The following is a 26,399-nucleotide window of genomic DNA, read 5'->3' on the forward strand; positions in this document are numbered from 1 at the left end:
CCTACTTAACCACACTTTACCAGGCAAATCATCTCAAGTTAAAGAACACGCTAACCGTGAACAATAAACAAACAAACAAACATAAATATATATATATATATATATATATATATATAGTGCCACATTATCCCGGTGCTCAGTTTTCTAAGTAGAGAAAACCCATTATCGATTAATGAACAGTTTTAAAATTGGGACTGCTGTCTAGCTCTTCTGTATTCCCACTCTCACAGCGATAAATGTGGGACTGAACACATGATGACCCAGAAAGGGCAGGCTGTCGCCTTTCTCAGCCAGGCTGCCACCACTGCTACAGCTGGAGTGAGCACATTCTCCCAGCTACCCCGCCGCAGCTCCGCGCCTACAGAGAACCTGCACAAGCCAGCACACCATCAAGACACCTATAAAACCTGGGGCAGGTGCTTCAATCCGGACAGCGTGGAAATCTGTGTTATCTGAGTCAGAAACTGCTCTTAAATCATTTCCTAACAATTCTTCTTAGCCTTCATCATCAGGTACATGGGGGAAGAGCCAACTGAATTCAGAATTAAGCTAGGTTAAAATCATCCTTTTTTTTTTTAACTTTAAAAAGGACAGAAGTAGATTTTGAAGGTCTAAGGTAGGTATGTGAGGGAAGAGGGACTCTTGTTTGAAATAATTTTTTTTTAATTTAGCACCAAGCAATCACACACACACACACACACACACAAACAGAGAGAGAGAGAGAGAGAGAGAGAGAGAGAGAGAGAGAACAAATCCAGATTCTAGCTCTAGACTGTGACAACTTAAGAGTCCTTGAGTTCAATCCAAGGAAGAGAATGGAATTTCTGAAGTCTTTAACAGGAAAACACTGAAATTTACAGTTTCAAGCTGAAGGCAGTCAAGAAACTCCAATTCACCTTAGAGAGACATGATTTTTTTTTTTTTTTTGCAGCAAAGATACATAAAAATTATTATGTTTTCCATTGCAAGTAGCAGGACCTGGAGAGCTCCCACACATTGCCAGCTGTCCCAGTGATCTAAGAACAAGGCTAGGGGCACTGCTACAAACCATAATTTAAAAGGCTGGAAGCTGCCCTTTTGTAACAGGGACATACATATATGGGCAGGAACATGGGCCTCTGTTACAGAATTCAACACAGAGGTTACTCCATGTACGGTCAGGAGTCTTCAGTTTTCTGCCAGGCTAAAATCAATTAGGAATTCTGCAGTAGGTACACTGCAATCGGAGTAATTTTGTCTTTTGTAAAATGCAACTATTTTAACATACAGCAGACAAAATAATAATTTTGTTCCTCATATGATGAACGACCTATGGTTGTAAAGATCTTACTACATAATCAGTATAAAAAACCAAGTTGGCTATAAATGCCTTAAAATCTTGAGACTGTGCTAGACATTTCCTAAGTACCTACATCTGCGTATTGCCTGAAGTCTGTCCCGTAGATAGTTCCTGCTGGATCGATGGCAGCTTCCCTAATCTCTAGTTTTCTTCTAGTGTTGGAATCTCAAGCACAGCGAACGGAAGCCCTCACAGATAAAGGATGCCACTGATCACAAGGATGTCTGTGCCACCAAAATCACACATCAGAGCAGACAGCTGGTGAAGCTCAGAGCTGCCTGGTTATGAGTGAAAATGTGTTCCCCTTTCAAACGTGGCAGGAAGAAGGACACTTAGGAAGGCTTTGCCAAGCTTTGGTTGGGTTCTGGTCCCGCTCTGTCTCCATACAGTACTTATTTACTTTCCTAAGCCTGCTTCCTCACATAAAACAATGCGTGTGAGGAAAGTTAGGAAGAATCGGGAACAGAAAATGCTGTGATAAGCATAATCTAAGTCCCACGCTAAGACTTTCAACTCTGATGTTATTCCCATAAATATGGTTTTTGTTTGATAAATAGGAGGAGGGGTGTCCAGGCAAACCTACTCTAATCTCTGAAGCCCTTAAAAAGGAATAAAAAAAAAAATCAGAGAGATTGAAGACACAGAAAGGGTTCTAACTAGCGTTGACTTAAAGCTGGAAGGGTTCGTGTGTCAAGGTATGTGTGTGGCTTCCAAAGATGACAGCAACTTCATCCGAAAAGCATCTCGGAACCAGGGATCTCAGCTGCCCAACAACAACAAAAATCAGATTCTACAAACAGCAGGAAGGAGCAATTAGGTAAAACACACAGCAACACTGTGATAGTGGCCTTTGGAGATGCCAAGAAGAGAATTGGTCATACTGTCCTTCTCCCTCCCCACCTTGTAAAGTGAAAGAATGGAGGCTCAGGTCATGAACATGTGGTCTTTTCACCCACTGAGTTTGTTGTAAGTGGTTACCCAGAAACAGAAACCCCACCACATGTGCGGCCGATGGAAGTGGTTCATAAATTATACTTAATAGAAATCCACTGGCACAAACAAGTCATTATAACATTTTTCAAGTTTTGCTATTTGAATGAGGTTTGCTGAGCAGAGCTGGGAGTTTCGCTCCAAACCTCGACAAGTGCAAAGATTTATTTTTAGTTTCCCAGAGCTGTTGTGACAAGGTCTGAGCCTCCACATTCACCTCTCTGCATCCATACTCCTCTACCCACAGCAGTCTGGCTGACCATATCTCTCCAAGCATGCACATACTCGGCAAAGCATTCACAGGATTTGGGAGAATTAACATGGAACATGTAGTTGGGAGTAAATGATGCTCAGGGGAGTGAGAAAGGCTGGATAAACAGGCAGAGGCCACATAGTGAGGTCTGCCAACAGAGGCTAAAGAATGTCATGAAAGGAATAGGTCCACGGTGCACACAACAGCACCTATCAAACCACTTCAAAACACCCTCTGTGACTGTGAGGATGGTATGGACTGGGTCCTTAAATGTCCAGGTTCACTGTGAAGATGGAGTGGGGACCCCATGGCTCTGGTTTGCAGATGACATCTGTTTGCACTCGGGGACCACTGATCTAGAATTTGTTTCTATGACTACTACAAAAGGAGGCTAGAGAGACAGTTCAGTGGCTACGCGGTTAAGCGCAGTTGCTGCTCTTCCAAAGGATGAAGGTTCAGTTCCCGGCATCCACATGGATGTTAGCAATTGTTGTAACCTCCGTTCCACGGGACCCTACTCCTCTTCTGACTTCTGAGGGTGCCAGCGACACATGTGGTCTGCAGGCATCCATGCGGGCAACACACACATAAAATAAAAATGAATAAATAAATACTTTTAACGTGTTTTTAAAAAGATTTATTTATTGCACGTACACTGAGGCTGTCTTCAGACACCCCAGAGAAGGGCATCAGATCTCATTACAGATAGTTGTGAGCCATTATATGGTTGCTGGGATTTGAACTCACAACCTTCAGAAGAGCAATCGGTGCTCTTAACCACTGAGCCATCTCTCCAGCCCTAATGTGTTTTAAAAACTCCTGAAAAACTAACTGTATTCAGAGGTCAAAGACACCTGCCTCTGGTCTTCCAGTTATGGAAGTTGGAGAATGACAAGAAACTGTACTGGAGAAATGTGTTTGGACCCCTGCCAGGAAGATTACAACATTTCTAAAAAATATATGGAGAGACCATACAAACCCCAGCTAGGCTGGATGCCAACCTCTAGTATTTATAACTCTTGGACCCTAAGACTATGACCAGTTTATCAAAACAGCCTGTTTGATAAAACTAAGAAAGGGTTTTCAAGCCTTGACAACCGTTCAAAAATTTGAGACGATCAGACGATAGCGGAACAATCTGCAGACCAACAAGTCACTCTAAACTCACCTGGTTCACAGCGAAAGCACCTCTCTTAGGAGTGAGTTTTTAAAAAAATCTCCTGAGCAGTTTGGGAAATTACATAGCTGTAAGGATTATTTTAAGCTTGAAAACACTATGCCCAGCAGGGGGCGGTGTGGCCCTCTGAAAAGTCATCTGGTAGCCACAAAGGAAAAGTGGTGAAGGGAAGAGGTGAAATGGTCACCCTGGTATCTTTGGGTTCCTCATTCATGCACTCAATAAACAGAGAATGTAAAGCAAACCTCTGTCCTCCTTCCCCAAACAATGCAACATACCAACGGGTCACAGAATTTATCATGTATTAGACACTATATACAGTCTGGAGGAGGAGGAGGAGGAGGAGGAGGAGGAGGAGGAGGAGGAGGGAGAGGAGGAGGAAGAGGAAGAAGAGGAGGAAGAAGAGGAGAGGAGGAAGAGGAGGAGAAGAGGAGGAGGAGGAGACAGGGTTTCTCTGTGCAGCCCTGGCTGTCCTGAAACTCACGTTGTAGACCAGGCTGGCCTCGAACTCAGAAATCCACCTGCTTCTGCTTTCCGAGTGCTGGGATTAAAGGCGTGCGCCACCACGCCCGGCCTATTTTTTATTTTAACAATACTATCCTGACTATACCTTCCAGTAGACATGTGGAAGAACGTTTATGTTATTTGAAAGAGTTGGTTTGCTTTTTTAGATTTTTAGGGTTCATTATCTTCTGTCTTTCAGATACATGCATTTCATTCAAAGATTAGCAACAAAGGTCCTCAAAGCTTCTCAGTGATAAAAATCCTTCTGAGATTTTTTTTTAATAATTAAACATCGTATCGTTTCTTGGCACCGAGGATATGGACGCGCAACGGAGCGTGCGTGCTGACTGCACTGCAATACTAGGTGTGAGCCACGAGGAGTGCATTGTTAATAACAAGCTAATTGACAGTGCGGAAGGGTTACCATAAACTCCTCTGCCATTCAGAAAGGCATATTCTGTATTTGGGGCATCCCAGGAAATCTGGAAGACAGCAAAGAAGTCAACCAACTCTGCATATGGTTATCAGTAAACCCACTTCATGATGTGAACACAGAACAGCTCGCTTTTCATTCCCTGGCTAAGGAGCTGTGCCCAAGAACTTGTCAGAGAGGGCGAGGACACTGCCCAGGGGCCCTGCCCGAGCGGGGAAGGCCTCATTAGGTTTCAAGAGCTCACCTCCAGAAGTGTAGTTCAAATCCTTCACAGTTCTCTTTGCATTTTAGACAGGGGGCTCCAAATCCTTGCTCATGACCTAAGCCCATCTGTTAATGGGAAGAACAAAGGGAATCTATTATAAATTTTTTAAATTTTTAAAAATTCAATAAATCACACCTTGAATTCCACTTAACGCTCTTGTTGATGTAACTCTCAAACAAATCTTTTATGAGTTTCACATTGTTTAGCCAACTCTGACCCAGGCATGTAAACAGAAGCTTTGAGAACAAATATAGCATTCTTTATATTCTCATTGCTTTTATCATGAAAGGAAGAGAAGCAAAATACAACTTTATAGAAGACTACAAATACTGAAAGTCACAAAATTCATGGATTCATGGCTTTGCCCCTTATGTGCTGTTAATGCAAGTACAGGGGAGACACAGAGGGCAGAGACTGAGACGCAAACAAATGTATGACAGAGTTTAGGAATGACAGTATTTGTTGAATACCAGGAAAAGTATCATACCATTTAAATCGTACAAAACCTCAGAAAACACTAAGGAAGCGGCGCTCTTTCCCTCTGTTCTTTACGACTTAATGAAACCCAGACAGTTTTCAGAATTTGCTCAGTATAAAAATGTCAGTACATTCTGGAACTTAGCTGGAAGCTTCCTTCCTGAGGGCTAGCTTCATGGTACCCAGATGGGTTATGAGGGCTGACAAGGGAGAAAAGCAATCGGCGGGCTTCTTCAGCTGTAAATCTAGATGTTACACTGACTACCCTGGCAAGATACTCACGATGGTGCAAGATTGGTACTTTTATTTGAGGGGTAACCAACCTCAGTCTACTTGGACTTTAGACCCACCCCATAGAGATTTCAGCCTAGTACTGAAAACCAAACAATTATCTACAGCTAAGAGGTCATAGACACTAAAGGAGAACTTAACTGCTGCCATGTTCCTAAAGCAGTAGACTAAATACATGCAGTCTAAATACATGTTCTTACACCCATCTATAAGAAGAGTGTCTCTTACTCCTCAGCTGAGAAGTGTCTCTTTGCAGTAGATGGAAACTATTATTGGAACCCACATCTGGACAAAATGCATAGAACAGCTGGCTATGGTATACTCAAGCCCAATGACACACCTACAATATGGCAGGGGTGGAATTGTAAAAGCCAGAGGACCAGATGCCTGCTGCTAGATAGTACCTTCTAGATGTAACAGGGAAGCTGCACGCATGAACTCACAACAATGTGGTCACCAACACAAGACAGATCTTCAGACAAACGTGAACATTAAGATACGTGTGCTCACATATCTGGGTTTGTCTGGGTTTGTCCAAACACACATAATTTCATCTTTTCTGGGTGCCCAGACTTAGAGAAGGCAGCAACAATGTCCCTAATGGGAGAGGGAGGTATAAGGGAGAGAGAGGTCACAGCAGTATACACTATGCCCTGAAGAAGTCTTAATCAAAAACAATACCCAGAAAAACAACACCTAGTTTTCAGAATCATTGCTAGCAACCGAAGCCATGAGGCAGATTCCGGCTGGCAATGAATTAGTCTGACTATGACAGAAATGATTTTTATCTACATGTTGGTCTACGATTCTTAAGCATCACTGACACCCAAGTAAGGATTTCTTATCTTATGCCCCATGATTGGGTAAGAATTTGCAACCTCAATTACTACAAACACAAATCTCTAAGAGCTTTGTGATCCACACTCTCATTCCTTGTTCTGCAGATGTACCTGCATCCAGACTGAGTTACAATCTGGAATGCAATTCTAAACTTGATATAATAACATTGTCTAGAAAGGACATAGCTCTACAAGAATAAATCAACTTTCTTCTGATTTGTTCCTCCTGAGGCTTCTGGGAGTGTCAGCCTCCCTCTCAGAAGTTGAATGAAGGATAATTTACCAATTCTATTTTGTAGAGCCCAAACCACCCACCCCTGAGCTGTTTAAGGTCCATTCCAGACTTTTAAAGGCTCAGTGCCAGAGGACGTGGGCTGCCCCAAGTCTTTTGAATTTCAATTCATGAGCCCCATTTGTTCTAATAGTTGCAGCAATGTCTCTCTCCAGTTTATGCCACGTTCAGGAGTCCCTGGAATATATGAGACCCAGAATCCTCTCCACATGTCTTCCCTTTCTTTGCCCTCAGCACAGACAACTGCCAATTGAGCACAGTCTTCTTTTTAACAAAAGAGATGAGTCCTATGTTTGGTCACCCAGGTCTCACAGGCTAGTTTGTGCCCAGCTCTCTGTGAGGAGAACTAGAGATGATGTTAGATAGTGATACTCAGGATGCCTTCCAGGCTATGTAGGATGGGGTGGAAGAGTGAAGAGGGATGCCTAGCTGTTAGGTCCTTGACAGCTAAGGCAACCTGGCTGGTTAGACAATGAAATCCAGACCCTTGGATTCATGACCACTTCCATTTGTGTGCTTATGTGTAATAGCAATGTAAGAAAATGATGAGAATTGTATTGTTATTAAAGAAATAACAAAACTGAGAACTGTGCAAACAAAGAAAGACCATTGAAGAAGAGTCAAGAAAACTGTGGTCTGGACCCACAGTGTCACCAGCCACATCCAATGATTATTGAAGTCATTTTTGTCCTCTGAGTTTTGTCTAGATAAGGAAAGAATTGAATCGGATTGACTCCAACTTTTTTGAAATTCTAAAATTATGATTGCAAATCATATGCTGGGTAACTTTATCTTCAGTTAGCCACTTAGCAACATGTCCAAGCTAAACTGCTAGGCATGAAATGATCATCTGAGAAAGGCAGTGTATGCTCAGCTCCTGCAAGCCACCATCACCTCAGTCTGAAAAGTATGTATAGGACATGAGCAAGTCCAGCTGTGACTGGCACAGCTCAGTTCTGTCATGCATCTCTATCTCACCAGCACTGTGTGATCATATTCTCTGCAGAATCAACAGTGGAGCCTTAAAAACACATGGTTTTCATAAGCTCACAAGCTCTGAAGCTGCCTCCTTTATATAATTTTAGCAACACATTCTGGCCAGTGTCAATAGAAGGATAGGACAGATTGATTTTTTTCTCCTTTATTGTCCAAGAAAACAACAGGTCTCGGGATTGACTATATTCGGAGAAATCATAGCTAGGCTTTGAATACCTATCAAGGTTCTCTGAAAGAATAAAAGCTCCTCCACAATAGTTATCTTGAAATACTAGACACACACAAGACATTAAATAACCATAACTATAGGCTCCAGAAACTTAGCTTACATTTCCATGACCCGAGTCTCCAACCCCCTGCTTCTCTCTATTTATTTTAGAGTTAGAAATGAAAGTGGCACCAATTTCTCCATAATCACGTCAAGAAACCAGATATGTTGGCAACATTTCAGGTGACCCTCTTGATCCAGAGCAGAGAGATTGCGTGTTATACACTTGAAAGAGAAAAGGGGGGAAAGAGGAAGGGGTATAAAACATCTGGTATTTCAAACATGCTCTGGGTTGATCTGGAGACAATTTGGATCTGGAAGATATTATAAAATGTTCAGGGTGAGATCATGCGAGCCTTATAACCAAGTTTCCCTGTGGAGCAAGACTGGTACTCGGTTTCTAAATAAGCAAGTGTTATTCAGACTGTTAATCACCATGGAATGAAGCGTCCTGGGATAGGAGATACAAAATATGCTGTATTCTCTCCTGTATGTGCATATATTTACACACATATTGGATATAAAGGTACATATACAAACAAATATATTGTAGTATATACAGATGTTATATATATGTATGTGTGTATATATACATATACATATTCATATACATATACATATACAAATGAATCACATTCCTAAACAATGCTTCTCAGGGATTAGATCTTGGAGAAACTGAGTACTTTCTGTGAAGCCCCACCCCCTTCCAATCACTAAATCTTGACCCGTCTCGGACACAAGGTCTTAAGGTGCTGCAATCGTTTGGAACACTGCCTGCTTCCAGATCTCTACCAAAATACATATGCTTCCCCCAAACAGGGAGAGGGTAAGTTAAGGCAGATACTGACCTAAAACAGGAAGAGAGACATCCTTCACCTTTTATATACCTTGCCACCTTTCTCAGGTGAGGGAACGAAATAACTAATTGTTATTAGGATTTATGATTAATAAAATCTCTAGTTTGACTTTTTCAGAATATCAAATTTTCCTTTCTCACGCATCAAAATACATGAGAGAAAGACTAACAAGATGGATGGGCCTATTTGCCTAGTTACCTCACTGAGGGCCTGAAGTCTTCTCGATTTGGGTGGTAGTATGCTTACCGTGTGCCAAGTTCTAAACACTCCAGGTTGCTCGCTCATCGGCATCCAGTGTCTTTGCTAAATCTCTCCTCATGGTAACGTAGTAACATTCTGATAGCTCCCTCCATATGTGACCTTGCTATTTCAAAAATTAATTCACCCTCCAGGCAATTGCAGTGTTCCTTGCATCGGATGTTTTCAGTGAGAAAATGAAGTCCTCTTTTCTCCAATGTCAGAGAAGTTACTTTAAAACCTGCCACTGCCTCATTTCTCCCTTTCCTCCTCCTGGAGCTGTGTCCTCCAAGAGCTCTGCCCTTGCCTGAGTCTGCATTCCTTTTCCCCATCTGTCCAAATCTCTCTCTCTCTCCCCAGTCTACAGCCCCAATCCTACTGTCTAATACTTTGATAAGCTTTCTTTATTCCCTAGTTTTTCCATGATTCCCACAAGTCTTGGTAGAAATCTCATTATTTTGTGCTTAACTGCACTGTTGACAGTGACTGTGAGCTGCTGACCTGAAATCCTAGCGGTACTACAAGGATTAACACATTTAACATAAAGATCGAATGATCTTTACCATAGTATCCTGTCCCCCAAAACGTCCACTACTTTCACAGGAATGGGCCTACAAGGGATTGTAGTGGGAACAGCAGCAAGCATCTGTACTGCCAGGCACAGCTCGAAAGGTTTCCCATAAATCACCTCGTTTGGTGTCCATAGTTCCACTGAAATGACAAAATGATTTGTGACGCAGGAGATGTGCTGTAAATATGGGCACAAGCAGGGATTACTGGCACCTTGCTTTCATTTTTCATGTTTTTCTTTTCTATCAAATCTCTTCCCTCAAATCCCACACTTAAGCAGACCTTTGTTCCTTCCCTGTAAATAATTTCCTTCTCAATATGTTGGTTGTTCACTCTCTCAGGACCAGGAAAGTCTTCCCAAACTCAGGATAGAGAATGCCTTCTTTTAAATCCCCCAAACCCCATTCTCTTTCTCAAGAAATAATCGAGCATACCGAATTATACATACATGTACATATACAGTTACAAACCAGTTTACAAAATAGTATATACAATGCCAGGCCTGATTGGCAGAAAATTTCCAGAGATATATTTATCAGAATATCTCTAGAAGTCTATAACAAACCAGGTTTTCATTTACGAAAACACACACAAAGTAGGAAAGGTTTTGTATAAGGGTCCATATAAGCTTTCTTACAGAAATCTACCTGGAGCTGGGATCAAGAATGAAGAAATAGACACAGGACCTCATGTTACTACATGGCTAAAATTAGGGCGTACTAATGACCAAGCACTCTTTGTTTATATTCACATTATATAATATTGTGTGTGTATACACACACTCACACACACACACACACACACACACACACACACACACACACACAGAGTATTAATCCAGGATTCAAAAGCCAATTTAATCACAGATAGTATTAGGGACATAATTGTTGCTGAAATCACGTCTTAGTTAAGGCTAGTTCCACGGAAGGACTCTGCAATGACATGCTTTTAGGCAACACGCCCTGCAAACCCCTCTTTATTAGCTATAAAAGGGATTTTCAGAACCGGAGTCCAAAAGGTATCTGTGGGAGTGCCTGGAAAGAATGTGGATTGCAGCGAACACTCCTAACTTGGTCTTGTGTCTGTCACTTCCTCCACGGCTGGCTACAAGAGGGGTCACTTGGACAGAAGCACACTGAAGAGCTTATGAAGATGCTGTACCCCAGGATTTGAATAGTGCTATTGTTCTTGACATCTGCGAGGTCTGGAGCACCCTTTCCTCAGGAGTGCCCTCGTTATATTGTGTTAGTGAGAGCAGGGGAAGGTTACTGCACAGTGATTGACTGACCCTTGTTGCCCACCTGTCTAATTGGAGCGTGTGTAGGAAGCAGCAAAGTATAGGCATGTTTTCACCAAAAAGAAAAATGAGAGGCTTGCAGTAATGGCTGAGATAGCTGTAGAGGAAACTGAGAAAGAAGCGGGGAAATTTAAGATAACCTGGGGGTAAGGCCCAAAGGAGAAGGTGGGGGAGGGGGACATGCAAAATAAAAATCAGTTCCCAAGGCACAGTCAGAGAACTTAACCAGGAGTGCAGAGTACTGCCAGCTGGGTCCCTGTTTTTGCAAATTTACTAATACCCCGACTTCCCACATCACCCCGAGATCTGGACAACAAAACAAATCAAAACCAAATGCATTTATATGGTGTGCCTTAACGGATTTAGATCTAACTTGCTGGGTTAGAGAAGTCCTTAGGAGCATGGCTCGGTGGTGGGGAGGGAGCCAAGCTGGAGAGGAAAAGGAAGGAGAGGAGGGTTTGGTTCACTGTATTCTGTATTTACAGACTTCCTATTACAGGAGAAGTTCTCCATGAAAGAAGACACAGGGCCAGCATTCACATTTGCTTAATGGTTCAGGAACATCCGGTCACTTTCCAAGCATGCATATACACTCTACTTATAGCTACTATCAAATTTCAGTTGCATGCTAATTCCATCTCTCTTTACCTTGCTGGAACAAAAAAGAAATTAAAGTTAAGTGATTAGAGGGGCCATTTCCACGCCCGGAAGCTATGCTCCACTCTTTTTGACTCTTCCCTGTTCACAGAATATTAGACTGTATACGTAATTCAGAGTTGAAGAAAGTCACCACCATGACTCCTTCCATACCTCTGACTACAGGAGGGAGATAAGACTATCCCAGCCATTATTTGGTGCTTAAAAACCTACAAGTCCACCGGTAAAGACAGTTGTTTATTCTGTCCTTTCATACTTCAACAATGGTATGAACTGGGGTCAGCTAGCTGGACCAGCAGCCAGCCATGCTTCTGTTCACTTCAGGGTGAATGGTTCAGGGGAGCTCCTGCTGAGATCTCTCATCTGTTTCTGTGGCCTCTCTTTCCCTCCAGGCTGGCCTGGCTACTTCCCAAAATAGGATCAGAGCTCCAAGGAAGCAGAGAGAGACAAGCAAGGTCTGTTGAAGCCCAAGCCTGGAGCTGACACTAGCCCATTCAATACCTCAAATTGGACCAAGGAAATAACAGCAGTACAGACAAAGGGGAGGAAAATGGACTGCATTTTTCTTGGGAAGGACTGCAAAGAGTTATGGAATTCTTGTAATTAACCAGTAAAGAGACGTACACCAATCCCCGACCCTGATCCATGACACTCTCTAATCAGTAGTTCATGATGAGAACCTAGCCCAGCTTTGAAAAGGAAAATAATTAAATCCAGGAATGTAGCACATTCTGGGTTACTAGGCTGTAAAGAAGTATTTCTTTGTGTCCAGCAAAGCACCAGCTAGCAATAATTTGCTGAAGTATGTCGTTGCGAAATTCTTGATGATGCCATCAGGTGCTTAGTAAATGGTGTGATGATCTCTGCATCGTTTACTTCCCTGTACACTGATTTTTTGATGATGGTGGTATCGATGATAATTATTTGTTTTCTATGTGGAGGCTACAGACATGGTGCGTTAAAACGTTAGTTTCAATTATACTCTTACTCTCTGTCTACTGGCAGTCTCGGTTGAGGATGGGGATATGGTAACGTTTAGACTCTAAACTTTAAAGGGTTCAGTAACTTTATCAGTTATGCACCTAGAGGAAGTGAGCACCAAGAACAAACTTCAAGATACATTAAAAATCCTGATACAATTCTGGGTCTCTGGACATGTATTTATTAGTGCTAAGAGTCACCTAAGCATCCTTAACAGAGAATTAAAAAAAAAAAAAGTCAGCAATTACAAGAGCACTATCGGCATCTCACAGATTAGTTTATCAAAACCAAAGGGGGGGGGGGGAAACCTGTCCAAATCAACAAGCAAGTATCAAAGCTGGAATTGAAATGTGCATGTGGAAACACTAAGCTCTGTATTGCTTCCCTTAAACCTCTGTGTTACAGAAGAGTATGGCAGTGGTCAATGCCCTCTCACTGAATTCATCTGGTTCTTAGAATCACACGAAATAACAATTCTATTGCCTTGTTTTTGGCATCTAAAGAATGTGGAGTTGGAGTAAATATGTTTTGTCTCCCCTTCCCTTACATTTGAGTTTATTTCTTTTTGGACACTTGTATCCTATTAACACTGACATATTTTAACACTTGCACTATGGCCTGAACACTTCTGTAACAAACTCTGAATTTGTTGTAATATTTAATAGGACACACTTTGTAGCCTACCTTCAAAAAATCTCATGCAGTTCTACATTTCTTCACGCAACATGGAAGGAACATAGACTGGCTGAGAGGAATTTGGAAAGATCTATGTCTCAAAATTAGCAGAACACTGACTGGATTAAAAACGGGACCTCTGAAAAATCAAGAAAGACAGACTGCAAAGGTCACAGCCTTCTAGAAGACCCAAAGACTATCTGATTTGAAGCAGTGCTCAGTACTTGCCTGGGATACTACTGCAGTGTAGATTCTCAACACAGGAAACATTTTCAGAAATGAACTCTCAAGTCTGTACTCCCACTACGGTACACATTAGAATGCCATTCCAATGTTGAATTAAAGATGCGTCACTGCCACCACCTACCACTGCTTGCCTACACCTCTTTCTCCCTTCATTTGGAGCATGAACATGCAGCTGCCTTCGCATAAGGAAGGCTTAACGGTGTTCTTGCTTGGCCTTTATTGTTCCAACCATTTGCTACAGGTACCGGCTGATCTGGGTGGCAGATCAGAAGGTGCCAGCCCTCTTTAAGGAAATTTAGCCAAAAGTTAGAGATTGTTAGATAAAGTTCACTGAAAAAGAAGATTTAATTTTATGTAAGATCTTTGTTAAGTATGCCATGATATTCTTCCTCATTATGAGTAAGGCTGTTGGACTCAGGCAGTTCAGTTGCTTAATGGGCACTTGACTGACAGCTGTCAGACTATTTTCATACCTCTGATCACAGTGATGCTGGGTACAGAAAGGAGGTAACCCAGGAGGGATAGAGGTGAAGGCCACCTTGGGAGGTAGCACTGTGCTTTCCATTGTTCCAGAGCCTGCCTGTACTGTGAGTAAGCTTACTGATGCTGAAGGAAGCCTACAGAGCTATGTAGGGCAACCACAATGGTAGCCCCACCATGTTCAGGCAATAGTTTAGCTACTCAACTCTCATTCAGACCCATGGGAGTTTCCCTGAACTAGTGTCATAACAGGTGTAACTTCTTTAAAAGTTAAACATGGCATGGTAGAGGTAATCTGTGATCCTGATATATGCAAGGAAAAGGCAAGAGAATCATAGGTGTTCAGGGTCATCATTGGTGACATAGAAAAGTCAAGGCCAGCATGGGCTACATAATATCCTATCTTAAAAATATTAAGCAAAGTGGTTCATATGTGAAATCCTAGAACTTAGAAGGCTAAATGTGGACTGCCCTGAATTCAAGGCCAGTTTGTGGTGTGTAGTGAGTTTTAGCCTAGTAGAGGGACACCCTGACTCAAAACACAAACCAAACCAAACCAAACCAAACCAAACAAACCTAGACACATATACAAACACACACTCTCATGGCTTCTCTTTAAGACTGATCTGATGGCACAGAGAAATTAAACCCAGCAATGCAAAGATACCTGTTGTTTCAATTACATGGACTATGGCAACTGTCACGCCTGCTTCTCCAACTGCACCTTCACTTCAGGAGTCTTTGATTCTGTTGTGAAAGCTTCAGATGACCCTGCTCAGAACACATCTTCCATCCATTCTACTGGGAGAAGCAACTAGACCACCCATGACAGTGTGTGTGCAGAATTTGCCCGCCCTTCTTCCTTCCCTTGCAGTGGTCCATGAATGATCCAGGAGAACTCTTGACATTATACACTAATGCTGCAGCCCAGTCCTTAGTAAAACCTCATTGAGAGTGCTTGGTAGTCTACTATGGTCTTCACTACAGGTATAAAGCACTACATGGACAACTGGACAAGCTTTTGGCCCTAGGCATATCCAAGAATTTGAGATCGGCTCGGCTCAAGAGTTAACAATAAGCAGGGGGCAAAAACTGAGAAGAACTTAGCCTAAGAAGAGCTGCAGAGAGCTTTGGCTACAAAGATGAAGGGTTGTGAAAAGCCAAATAGAAGGGCTTCAGGTCTTAGCCACTAGGAAAGTTCTAGAAAGCCACTGGTATGCTCTTTACTGGCTTACTAGCTGTTTGGTGTGTGGCATAGCATGACCCCTGACAGAGCTCTTACAATGAAGATTAAGATTGTAGGTTGTAGATCCTAACAACCCAGCTCAGAGCTGCTGAAATCTAAGTCTACGTTGCCTATCAGCCTTTAAAGAGCAAACGGACCCTTAGTTGACTGGAGATATAATGAAGACAAAAGTTTAGTGGCAGGGTGACCCCAAGCCACAGCTGTAAGCCAAGTCCAGCCAAGACCCATGTGGAGTGCCCTCTTTTTTTTAACCAGCAGATGGAAACAACTTACCAAATGTGAATCAATGTTAGAGCAAAGAGACAAAGAGACCCACAGCAGTGGGCTAGGATGCTGCAGCTCATCCTCACATACCCTCAATTAAAACCTGACCCTGGGAAAATCACAAATTGCTGCAGCTTCCACGCCCTCGAGGTGATGTTTGAAGGGTCAGTGTGCACTCCAAGCAAGGGCGCACTTACTGACTTTTCCTGCCCGGCACCTTTGCTCCATGCTACTTAGTCTTTCCATGAAATGCCTTCTTTACCTAATGAAATTCTGTTTGTCGTCTAGGACTTGTTTCCTCAATAGAATACTCCCAGCCTACCCAGTGGAAGCTAATTACTTTTGTCCAGGGACTCAATTAAGGTTGTTTGCAGTCCCATGATTGCAGGGCTCTTCAAAATGAGGCAGTTGGCACACCATGGCTCACCAGTCCATTCTGACACAAACTACAGGAGCCATTAAGCACGTAAACAATCTTATATCTTTGCCTTTAACAACTTTTTCCCATTAATTAATTTATTTACTTTACATCCTAACCACAGCTGCCCTCCTTCCTCTCCCTCTTACCTCCTGTCCTCCCCCAACCCCTTCTCCCTTTCTCTTCCAGAGCAGGGGAGGCCTCCCATGGATCAATCCACCTTGGCATGTCTTTTGGTAGGACTAGGCAGATCTTCTCCTATTGAGGTTAGACAGTCTTTAACAATGTTGTTTTTAAAACAGCTAAGTGTGTTTTTATTTTAGTAACTCAGTTTTGTTGTTTTTAGAAAGTCAGACCATGATAGACTTTTCTTAAAATATTGTTCCTTACCAGATCAAAGAAATATTATTATATTCATTCCAGCCTAGCCAGCACTGTGGTAAATTTACATGTTTGTCTTGCTTCCCCCCATTCCAGATCCCCTTTTTTTTTTCTTTCCCAGTGCTTACACCTTAGTATTCTAGACTATATAAACTCAACAGGGATGTGGATGAAAACCCAGTCTAGAGTCTATCATCTTAAATGTAAACCACTTTAAATATCCTCTATGTAAAACAGAGCATAACTTTATGAGGAGTCCCAGTTACTTTTACTAGAGGCCAGAACGATATAAAAGAAAAACACACACCCTCTACCACCGTGACTCATTCGAGCAGGCTATCATGATGATGTGTCCATATAAAACCAAAAGTCTACCTTAACATCTGCCTGACCGTTCTGCAATGGAACACACAGTCTCTTTATTCTCAGGGAAATACAATATCACTTTATCATCAGACAAAGAAAAGAGAAAAAACAAAAAAAGTTCCTGTGGCTTTGCCTTATTACTGACTCTCCACCCAAGAAAGCACGTGGGGCTTCCAGCCCAGTATTCCCGGCTCAGCTTGCCACTGTCCAGATAAGAAGCTATGCAATAAACTCCTGGAAACTCCTTTTTATAGTTTTTAAGATAAACACAAAGCTGAATCACTCCTGGCTTGAGGATGAGTCAAGTGCTTCATCCATCCTTTCTGTCACTGAGCAGCCAGGATCCCTCCAGTCCCCCCCTGGGCTGGCTTCCCAGCAAACCCTCCCCACCCTGAAGCCTTGCCCAAGCCTGGTCAAACCTCACTCAGACTGGGGTAGGATCAGAGAAACTTAAGATGGTGAAGTATCTCTTTTACCTTGGGAGCCACATAAAAGCAGCAAGCATTATGATTTCATGTGCCCTTTATTATTCTAGGCAGTTATTTAAACAGGAACTTAAGTGGATTGCACACTCAGAAAATAAAAATTAGAGGTAGCTGTTTTATACGTGAGCCAAAGGCTGTAGTTGGGTTGCTGACAAACTTAATCTTTACATTTCAGTCTCTAGCATACGGTTGGTTTCACTGTTTACTTACACCAAGAACAGTGGCATGGCTTTTCTTTAAAATCTTGGAAAGGCTGATTTGCAACTGGTTTTTCATTTGATTAGTCTTGTTTAGTATTTCTATGGGGTTTTTTTTTTTTAAGTTTCCTTAATCACAATTCATATAATTTCTCTGACTGTTTCACCATCTTATAAAAAAGAAATTGTTTCCTATATGCCTTGCGCATTAATAATCTAATAGACTTTTTAAAAATCGTATTAGCTACCGTGGCAGTAGTTTACAAACAAAACTTCCTGAGCACACCAAACAGGATTCCAAGATTGACTCTCCTCACAGGGCATTTGCCATCAAGAAGACTGAATGTGGCTACTTCAGAAGTGAAAGGATGTAAGGACTACTGCTTCACTTCACTACGGGTATTTCCACACTCCAGGCTAGAAAACTGCTTTACCAAGTTCTCCCCCAGTGGCCAATCGTTAAGATAAAGAAAACAAGAAGTCCAAAGTTGGCAAGATTAGTAGTGATGCCCAAGACTCAACACCCAAACTTCCCACTGTGTTAGAGATCCAGGACACTGCTAACTTTTAAAGGCTGCATAGGAGGTTGTAACCCTAGCCCTACTGGTTGTCATCTGTCATTTAATTTTATTTATTCTTGTTCTATTACATTTCATGAGTATAAAATCTGTGTCTTATTTGTTCAGTCCTATAGTACCACAGTCTGCACCAACCCTTCATATGTATTTAAAAAAAAAACATTTTAAGAGAGAAATCTTATTTGAGACATGATGCTTAAAACAGTGAGTGTTCTTGTTTCTCATTTCTCCATATACCAAATAAAGTAAGGCTTCCCATGTACGCTCATTTGTCCCATGTCAGTTTCCTTGAGGAATTCACTGATATATAGGACAGTTACACACCATACCACTTCCTGTGTGCACGTGCATATGTGATTTTTAACTACCATGGAGTACTCTACTTGGTAGACTGTTGGCAATGACTTTTCATAGCCAGGCCGTGGGCTTTTGAACCTTAGAAATAATAATCTCTTTTACCTATTGAGTTTTTCTGAACTTATCAAATTGAGATCCAAGCATCAAAATTGAGATCCAAGGTGGTCAACATAATTTTAAAAAATAGTAGATTGATTTAGATATACTAATGCCTAGTATGATGTAAAAGATATGCTAATTAAAAATAAAGGAGAAAGTCCCATACATAGTTAATCTTTCCAGACATAGACATGTCCAGCATGTTTATTGACTTTTCCTGCTTTCTAAGCACAGTGTATACTTTGGTTTGTACAAAGAACTTGAATTCAAATTGCATCAGGGAGCCAAGCACTATTCTAATTTTCAGAGAAAGAACATACAGTGTAGCCCCAAGAAAACCCTACTAAGTAACCCTTTTCCATACAGTGGTGGCCCCTAATATTAAATCTACTCTGAGTATTTCCATAACAAACTCAAGAGACAGCTATCATTTTGGTGTTTCTCACTGCTTCTGAACCAAAGCTGTTGTAAGCAGGAGGGAAATGAACTGTAATAGCTTCCTCAACAGAAGGGTCTCTCGTGTTTTCCTTTGTTTTGTTTTCTTCTCTGCGTTAGCTGTCTGGTCTACTATGCCAGTAACACTTGGAGCATCTGCCATTGGAAAATGCTTTTCCTACTCACAAAATGGGAAGACTTCTAGTAAATATGAAGCTCAGAAGGTAGAGAACTTCCCAAGCTCATGGGGACCTCTGCAGATGCTATGGCTGACATCCTAGAGGAGAAAGCCCAACCGTATTGTCCGTATTCACTATTGCTCAGGACCACATTGAATACGGACAAGAGAGAATTATTCTTCGGCTTCCAACACAAACTGAGAAGTTGAAGGAATCCTAGAAGATATGGTGAGGGATGATGCTATTGGAGTTTCTTTGCCTGTAAAAGTCTCCCAGGAATGTCTTGTCATGAGCCTTTTGCTTTTGTAGACTTCTACCTGGCAACTTTAAATGTAGACATACAAAAAGCATACCAAACCCAGCAGGGTAAGATGGGAAATTTACTGGTAGAGAAACCACTTCTTCAAATATAATTTCTTTAAATAATCAAGTACAAATGTGTCATACTTTATTTGCATGACATAGTTACTTCAGCATAATAAATAAGCTGGGTGATAAAAGACTCCAAAGGTAGACTGTGTGATAATAGGAAGATGAATTCTAAGGATGATGGTTCAAGTTCATCGTAAGGCTCTTCAATTTCAGATTAAGTAATCTGAACTGGGGTTTCTTCCTCATCAAAAAACGACACTATGGCCCTCAGAGGACAGTTCTGAACAAGAACCAAAATTATCAAGTATTATAAAATATGAATTTATCTCTCAAGCTTAATATCTGGGTAAAATGGTAAAGCTATAAATGTATCTGTTATCTACAAATTGACTATCTTAAGAGGTAAAGAAACATGCTTTGAGAATTTAGAATCAGTTGTTTTTCTTGTAGGCAGGAACATGGGAGATTTCCTAGAAGAGGGTACATAAGTTACAATAGGACAGACCTTGAAGAATGGGTTTATAAGATTAGTAGTGTAGAGAGTTGTAGGTGATATGATTTAGTAGTGAACTTGAAACACGAACACAACACAATGTTATTTAGGATGGAGTGCATAGTTGTGACTATCCCTGTTCACTGTCAGCTTGACGGGATCTTAAAATCACCTAGGAGATAGGCCTCTGAGCATCTTTATCTGGTTTAATTAAGAAGGGAAGGTAGCACCATCTCCCTATGCTTGTATCCTAGACTGTAGAAATGGAAAAAAGGAGCTGAAGAGCAGTGTATACTCATGGCTGTGCATCATCATCATAGATTTGCCATGAGCAGTTCCACCAAGCTCTGAACATCTCGTCTTCCCCACCATGGTGCACTTTATTCTGGAGCTAGGAGCTTTCTTCTTCAGTTATTTCTGTCAGGGTAGTTTACCACAGCAGCAGGAAAAGAAACTGGGAGTTAGCTATGAGCTACTTTCCTTTCTTCTGAATCAAAGCATCTACCTCAAAAACTAAGCCCCCCTTCCCTCCAGTGTGTATCAGTGACTCTTGAAGAAAATGTGTTTCCAGTGTGTTGTGAACCAAAACTCCTGGAAACAAGCTGTGTTTGCAGAGTGACTGACTGATTGGAATTTTAGTACTATGGGAAGATTGGAAGAGGCAGAATGAAGGCCCAGGAGTTAATTACCTTATATTGGGCTAGTCCTAGCCCTCTGCAACAGCCATTCCCTGCCCATCTGAGTGTGATCTGACACCTTATAGACTGAAGCCTTTTGGAATCTATCAACTTAGAAGACCATTATCTCACAGAGCCTCAAAAGCTAAGAATGTCATCAGATAGCATCTTGCATCTGGGGCCTACAGAAAACTTCCCCCCATCTTGATGCAACTGCATCTCTGATGTATTTTAAGTTTGCCTTGAGTTATGACTTGTTTGTTCTATAAAATTAGAAGATGTCATGAAATTGCCTCCACGTTAGAACGTGGAATGCAAGGTAACTTAAATCTGTGTTCCTGGGTCCTGGTCACTCAAAATGGCTTCAGAATACACCAGCCCTCCCTCCCTCCCTCCCTCCCTCCCTTCCTTCTTCCTTTCTTTTTCTTTTTTTCCAAGATGAGAGTTGTAGTTTTTTTGCATCAACAATTTCTACATCAAGGAAGGATTCATGCCGAGATCCTAACTAGATTTGAGGATCCAGATTTTCATCTACTTGCTTTGTTTTTTTGTTTTGTTTTTTTTTTTTTTTTTTTTTTTTTTTTTTGGTTTTTCAAGACAGGGTTTCTCTGTATAGCCCTGGCTGTCCTGGAACTCACTTTGTAGACCAGGCTGGCCTCGAACTCAGAAATCCGCCTGCCTCTGCCTCCCGAGTGCTGGGATTAAAGGCGTGCGCCACCACGCCCGGCTTTGTTTTGTTTTTGTTTCCCCACTTAATTAAGGGACTACCTATAAGAAAAGGCTCTTTCTCTATCTAATGCAATAATCTCTGTAGTTTTGAAGCTTTTCCAAGGCCACTCACTTGGACTTCCTATCCATTCTGGGGTAATAATTTAGGGTTTTTAAACAAATCTGAATGGCAGAGAGGGACCTGTTTAAGATGCATCTCATTCTTCCTAAGTAAAGTTAAAGAAACCAAGAAGTTCAAGAAAAATACGTAAGATGTTAGCATAGATTCTTAAACTAATACATTAAAACGAAAGCCCTGCAGCAATTCGCAGCAGTACAATGGAAGTCACTGGAGTCTTTCTCCCGGTATATTTTGAAGAATAAATTTGATTTTCTCAGAGAGAGCAGCTCTGAGGGAAAACAGCTGTTGATGGGCCATGATTTCCCACTCACCACAAAAATGAGGCTGCTTCTACCTCTCAGTCATTGTTTATTTCTGCAATCAGATGCAGATTTTTTACTTACACAAAGTAAAAGGGGTGCAAGATACAGGGACAGGGTCCATCTGAGTGCTTCAAAGGATCCGGTAGGAACATAAAAGTCAAATTCTTCTCTAAAATATGGTTGAAACAAAACTCTGTGTAGGCAAACTAGCTTCCACATCCTAGCAACAGCTCACTTACCTCAAACAAAACAAAATACAGAAAAACAGCAATTCTGAAACCCAGTGTGCCTGTGATAATGGCGATAATGGCGTGTAACTGCAAATCAACCCAAGGGCAAGTTCATGGAGAAATCTCTCCCTTTATCAACCAAAAACTCTTACAATAGTAAAGCCCACCTAGGCCACTGGAAGGTAAAGACTGCCCTCTTTAATTCTTTTCACAGGACATGTTAATGAAAAATAAATAATATTTTCCATCTGCCTGGGAAAAAGTTCTTCTGAAATCAACAATACAATGTAAGGGCTTTGGAAGGGGGAAATACCACATATCCCAAGCTACAAGTCAAACTGATTTTTATTTAAATGCATCTATATTTCCATCTCCACACTGCCTTTGCTTTCAACTGTACATTCAAATCATGGCTTTGTCCTTAAGAAGATCTGAAACTATTTAGATTCGAAATCCAGGGGAAAAAGCCTTGGAGGTGAGTCAGAAAGTCTTGGAATATTTCTTTAAGTGTGTTAGAAAGCAACTTATAAGTAAAACAATCCCTAAATACGTATTTCTTTTGAGACTATGGTTTAATGTGCTCCCAGAGTCTTCACACTACCTTGTACTAGGGAACTTTGTATACAACTCACTGAAAAAATAGCTTAGGAAGGTAAATGAAGAACATGACTGGTGTCAGATGTGTCGCTGTTGGGTTTCTTAACCATTTACTGATAAAGGACCCTTCTGAGAATCACCAGAAGTGACAGTGTCATAAAATAAGGATTTATTAACAGTATTGCATGTTCTTTAAATTTCTGAAATCTTTTTCTTGAGGTGGGATGGAAAGCTATAAGCTTACAGATACGGTAAAGGCACTTGGTTAAAAAAGATATCCTTTTAAAATAAAGGTGTAATGGAGGAGAATTGCTATGCCACATTTGAAAGGATTTATTCATTATAAACAAGACTTCAGAAAACTGCTTGTAAATATCTGCACATTTTTTAACCCTTGAAAACCACTTAATTCTTTGTTGTTGTTGTTTGTTTTTTTCCGAGACAGGGTTTCTCTGTATAGCCCTGGCTGTCCTGGAACTCACTTTGTAGACCAGGCTGGCCTCGAACTCAGAAATCCGACTGCCTCTGCACCCCCTATCCCCCCCACCCCCGAGTGCCCAATTCTTAAGTTTGGACTTTTCTCTGGAAATTATTGTCTCAAAGATTGTGTTTTATTTTGATTAGAGAACTTTTAAAAAAAAATGGTTCACAGCAAAACTGAGCAGAGGCATGAAGCTCCCCCCATGGTCTTTGACAACACATGCCCAGCCTGCCCCCTCAGGATCTACAACACCATGGTTCGGAGGCGGTCATTTAGGAGACACACCGGCTTATCCCTGTTTCCCAAGTTCAGATTCCACATTACAGTTCACTTTTGTTATCCTACATTCCGTGCCGTTAGACAACCGTACGAGTAAGATACATCCACCAAGATAGTATCCTGCATAATAGCGTCATTATCTTAACAATCCTCTCATTTGCTTATTCATCCCTCCCTCCCTTCAAGGACAGCATTTCCAAGCAAAGACAACCTATCATTTGGGACAAATGCCTAAAAAAGTTCTTATATAAAAACTCAGTAAGTTCAGTGTGTGTTCATCAACAGAAGACTACACAGCACATCAGCTGTTTTCTAAGTGGCAAGCACAGGTAACCAAAAAACATGTTAAAGGAATAAATATCAAACAGGAAGAGACTAGAAAGAATCTTCTATTTCCTGTTCTTCCTTTCCCTTCTGAGTGTTGATTTCAATAAGAAGAGACCAAGGAACTGTTTCCTAGGTTCAAATTTTTATTTGTCAACAGCTTCCTAAACCTCATACCATATATTTGCATACGATTTGAAACCTTCAATTCTGGCACAAAATAGAAATTCCCTTTTAGAAGATGAACGTGCAAGTGCAAAGCCGAGAAGAAAGTTTCCTCAACTTGTCTTTCTGGTTGTGCACAACTTCCTTCCTTATTTGATAAATGACCAACTAACTTAAATTCACTTGAAAGAAAACAGGCGCAATTCCCGAGAACAAGACCTTTAAGGTCGAAAGTTACAATAGAATGTGACGTCAGCATTCTTTTGAGTCATAGTCTGGTCCCCACCTCTTTCTCCCAGGCGACCTGAGAGACCTAATCTCGGAGCTCCTCAGGTAGGGCCTTTATAGCCTGGACACCAGGAGCAGCCATGAGGGTGCTCCGCAGGCGGGGCGGCTGAGCACCTGCAATGACCGCTGTTTGCGGCTGGCTGCCAAATGGCATTTTCTTTCGAGAACTAACTCCGCAAGGAGGAGACAGTGTTTTGGCACTCAAGCCATAAGTGAAACACACACACTCCCCGAAAAGTCATCACTTCAGAAGTTATCAGCAGGCGCGGGTGTGAAGGAAGTGTCACCAGTCAGCAGCCACTTTAGAGCGCCTGGGGCAGCCAGACTGCAGGGGAGGAGGATGTCAAAACCACATCACTGAATCACACAGGCTCCCCAGAGCGCTGCTTCCCCAGGCAGGAAGCAGTGTCAGTCACCACCTCGCCTAAGACTTCACCCGGGGCTTGGGGGAAAGCGTGGCCGAAAGGTTTTCCTAAAAGTTTTAGGCGCGGAGACAGCGAGTCGCAGGGTCCCGCTCCGCAGCGACAGTCACCCAAGGGATCGGGGTCCGGGGAGTCATCCTCCAGCCGCACCCACCGGGCGTGGTCCCAGAACCGGGACCAGCTCCGGCACTCAGGTGAGGCGACCACGCCCGTCGCCCGCCCCACTCACCTTCTTCATTTTGGTTTCCAGGTCCATACTGGGCGTCGGAGGGGCTCAGTCCCGCGTCCGCGATCTCCGCTGCGGGAAGTCCGGCGCCGCTGCCGCTGCTACTCAGCCTGCGCCCTCGAACTTCCGCAGCCCGGTTCGCCAGCGGCTGGGACCTGGAACAAAGAGGCCCTGGCAGCCAATGGCAGCGGGGCAGCGCCGGGTAGCGGCCAATCAGCGCGCGCCGCACGCACCTTCGCAGCCAGAGCGTGCGGCTAGCAAGGTGAGGGGCGGGGCCGCGAGGGGCGGGGCCCTGCGGAGTTCCCTGGGCGCACCGACTTAGTTTCTTCAAAGCCTTGCACCCACTGGACCACTGTGGGGCCAGCCTTTCCTCCAGCTGAAGAGCAGACCCATACCTTTACATTTCGGTGGTTGTCCATGTGTGTCTGAGGACTTTTCAAGCAGGCCAAGAGGAGTGAGTGATCCTCCCAGTACCAACTTCTTGGCTGATTTCGGAGACAAAAAGAAGTCATGGAGCTCCTTGGGCATCCCAGAGATAAGCACGGGCCCTGGTTTTACTACTGAATGGTGGAGATGTCCATTTCTCCCATGCTTTCTCCAGAGTCCTGTGCACTGCCAAGGAAGCTTCTCTCACATCGTTGATGCCCATCAAGACTACCACTACTTTGTTGTGTGAGCACTCAACACTAAAAAACAACGTGAGGCTCACAGCAACTACTGCAGAAGTAAGTGGTGTCCTTGTTTGGTAAACAGGGTTCCCTTTTTGGACCTACTAAGTGGAGAAAAGGCGAGCTGCTCTTGCTTCTCATGAAGTCTAGTTTCAAACTGCGGTCTTACAGAAGCCTGGGCCACCGAGAACCCAATCTATCTTTTCTTTCAATAGCTATTGCAGTAAAGTACCTCATCTTGGATTGTCGGGGCGTGGAGGACCCTAGGGATTAATTTACTTCACACATCTTGCAAGGATCTCTAGGCCCCGAAGTACAGGCACCTCTCAGATACAACATATTGGGAACAGAGCTTGAGTCCCAGTAAATTTTCCGGGATGTGGAACTGAGCATTTTGACTTAGGCACGTAAGCGTGGGGGGGGGGGGGGTAATTATGCATCTATGTGTGAGCATGCCTACTTTTGAGAGGAGGTTCACAATCTTCTGAGGTTGGAGTTCCAGGCAGCTGTGAGGCTCCTGCCTTGGGGGATGGGAACTGAAATCAAGTCCTCTGCAAGAGCAGCACGAGCTTTTAACAACGGAACCATCTCTCTAGCCCGAAGTAATTTTCTTCAGTTCCTACTACACAGAAAATGTTAATGGCTAGGTATCTGGTGACCTCCTAGTCCAGCATCTACATATGTATATGTATATATGTTTTTCTCTATATACATGTGATATTAAAAATAAAATCTCCATATAATGCAGATACTTGGGTTGAGATGTTGTTTCATTTTACGCCTGGAAATTTGGTAACTAAATCACTTCAAAATACACTTTAGCCAACACTTTATATACTGTTGTACTTGATAACTTGTTAATACTGCTTAACAGAGCATTGGTTTAACATATGTAT

General features: G+C 42.4%; 1 protein-coding gene across 1 annotated transcript in view; it reads right to left on the reverse strand.

Moving 5' to 3' along the window:
- Tes (testin LIM domain protein) overlaps positions 1-24,966 on the reverse strand; it is a 38,376-nt gene extending 13,410 nt beyond the window's left edge. The window contains exons 1-2 of the mRNA XM_021164774.2: positions 24,839-24,966; positions 4,941-5,026 (exon numbers count right to left, since the gene is read on the reverse strand). Coding sequence (XP_021020433.1) covers positions 4,941-5,026; positions 24,839-24,865 — 113 coding nt within the window. The 5' untranslated portion in view covers positions 24,866-24,966. The remainder of the gene's footprint in view (positions 1-4,940; positions 5,027-24,838) is intronic.
- Positions 24,967-26,399: the final 1,433 nt, after the last annotated feature.

This window comes from Mus caroli, unplaced genomic scaffold (assembly GCF_978045245.1).
Source record: "Mus caroli unplaced genomic scaffold, Mus_caroli_1 scaffold_7, whole genome shotgun sequence".
Taxonomy (NCBI): domain Eukaryota; kingdom Metazoa; phylum Chordata; class Mammalia; order Rodentia; family Muridae; genus Mus; species Mus caroli.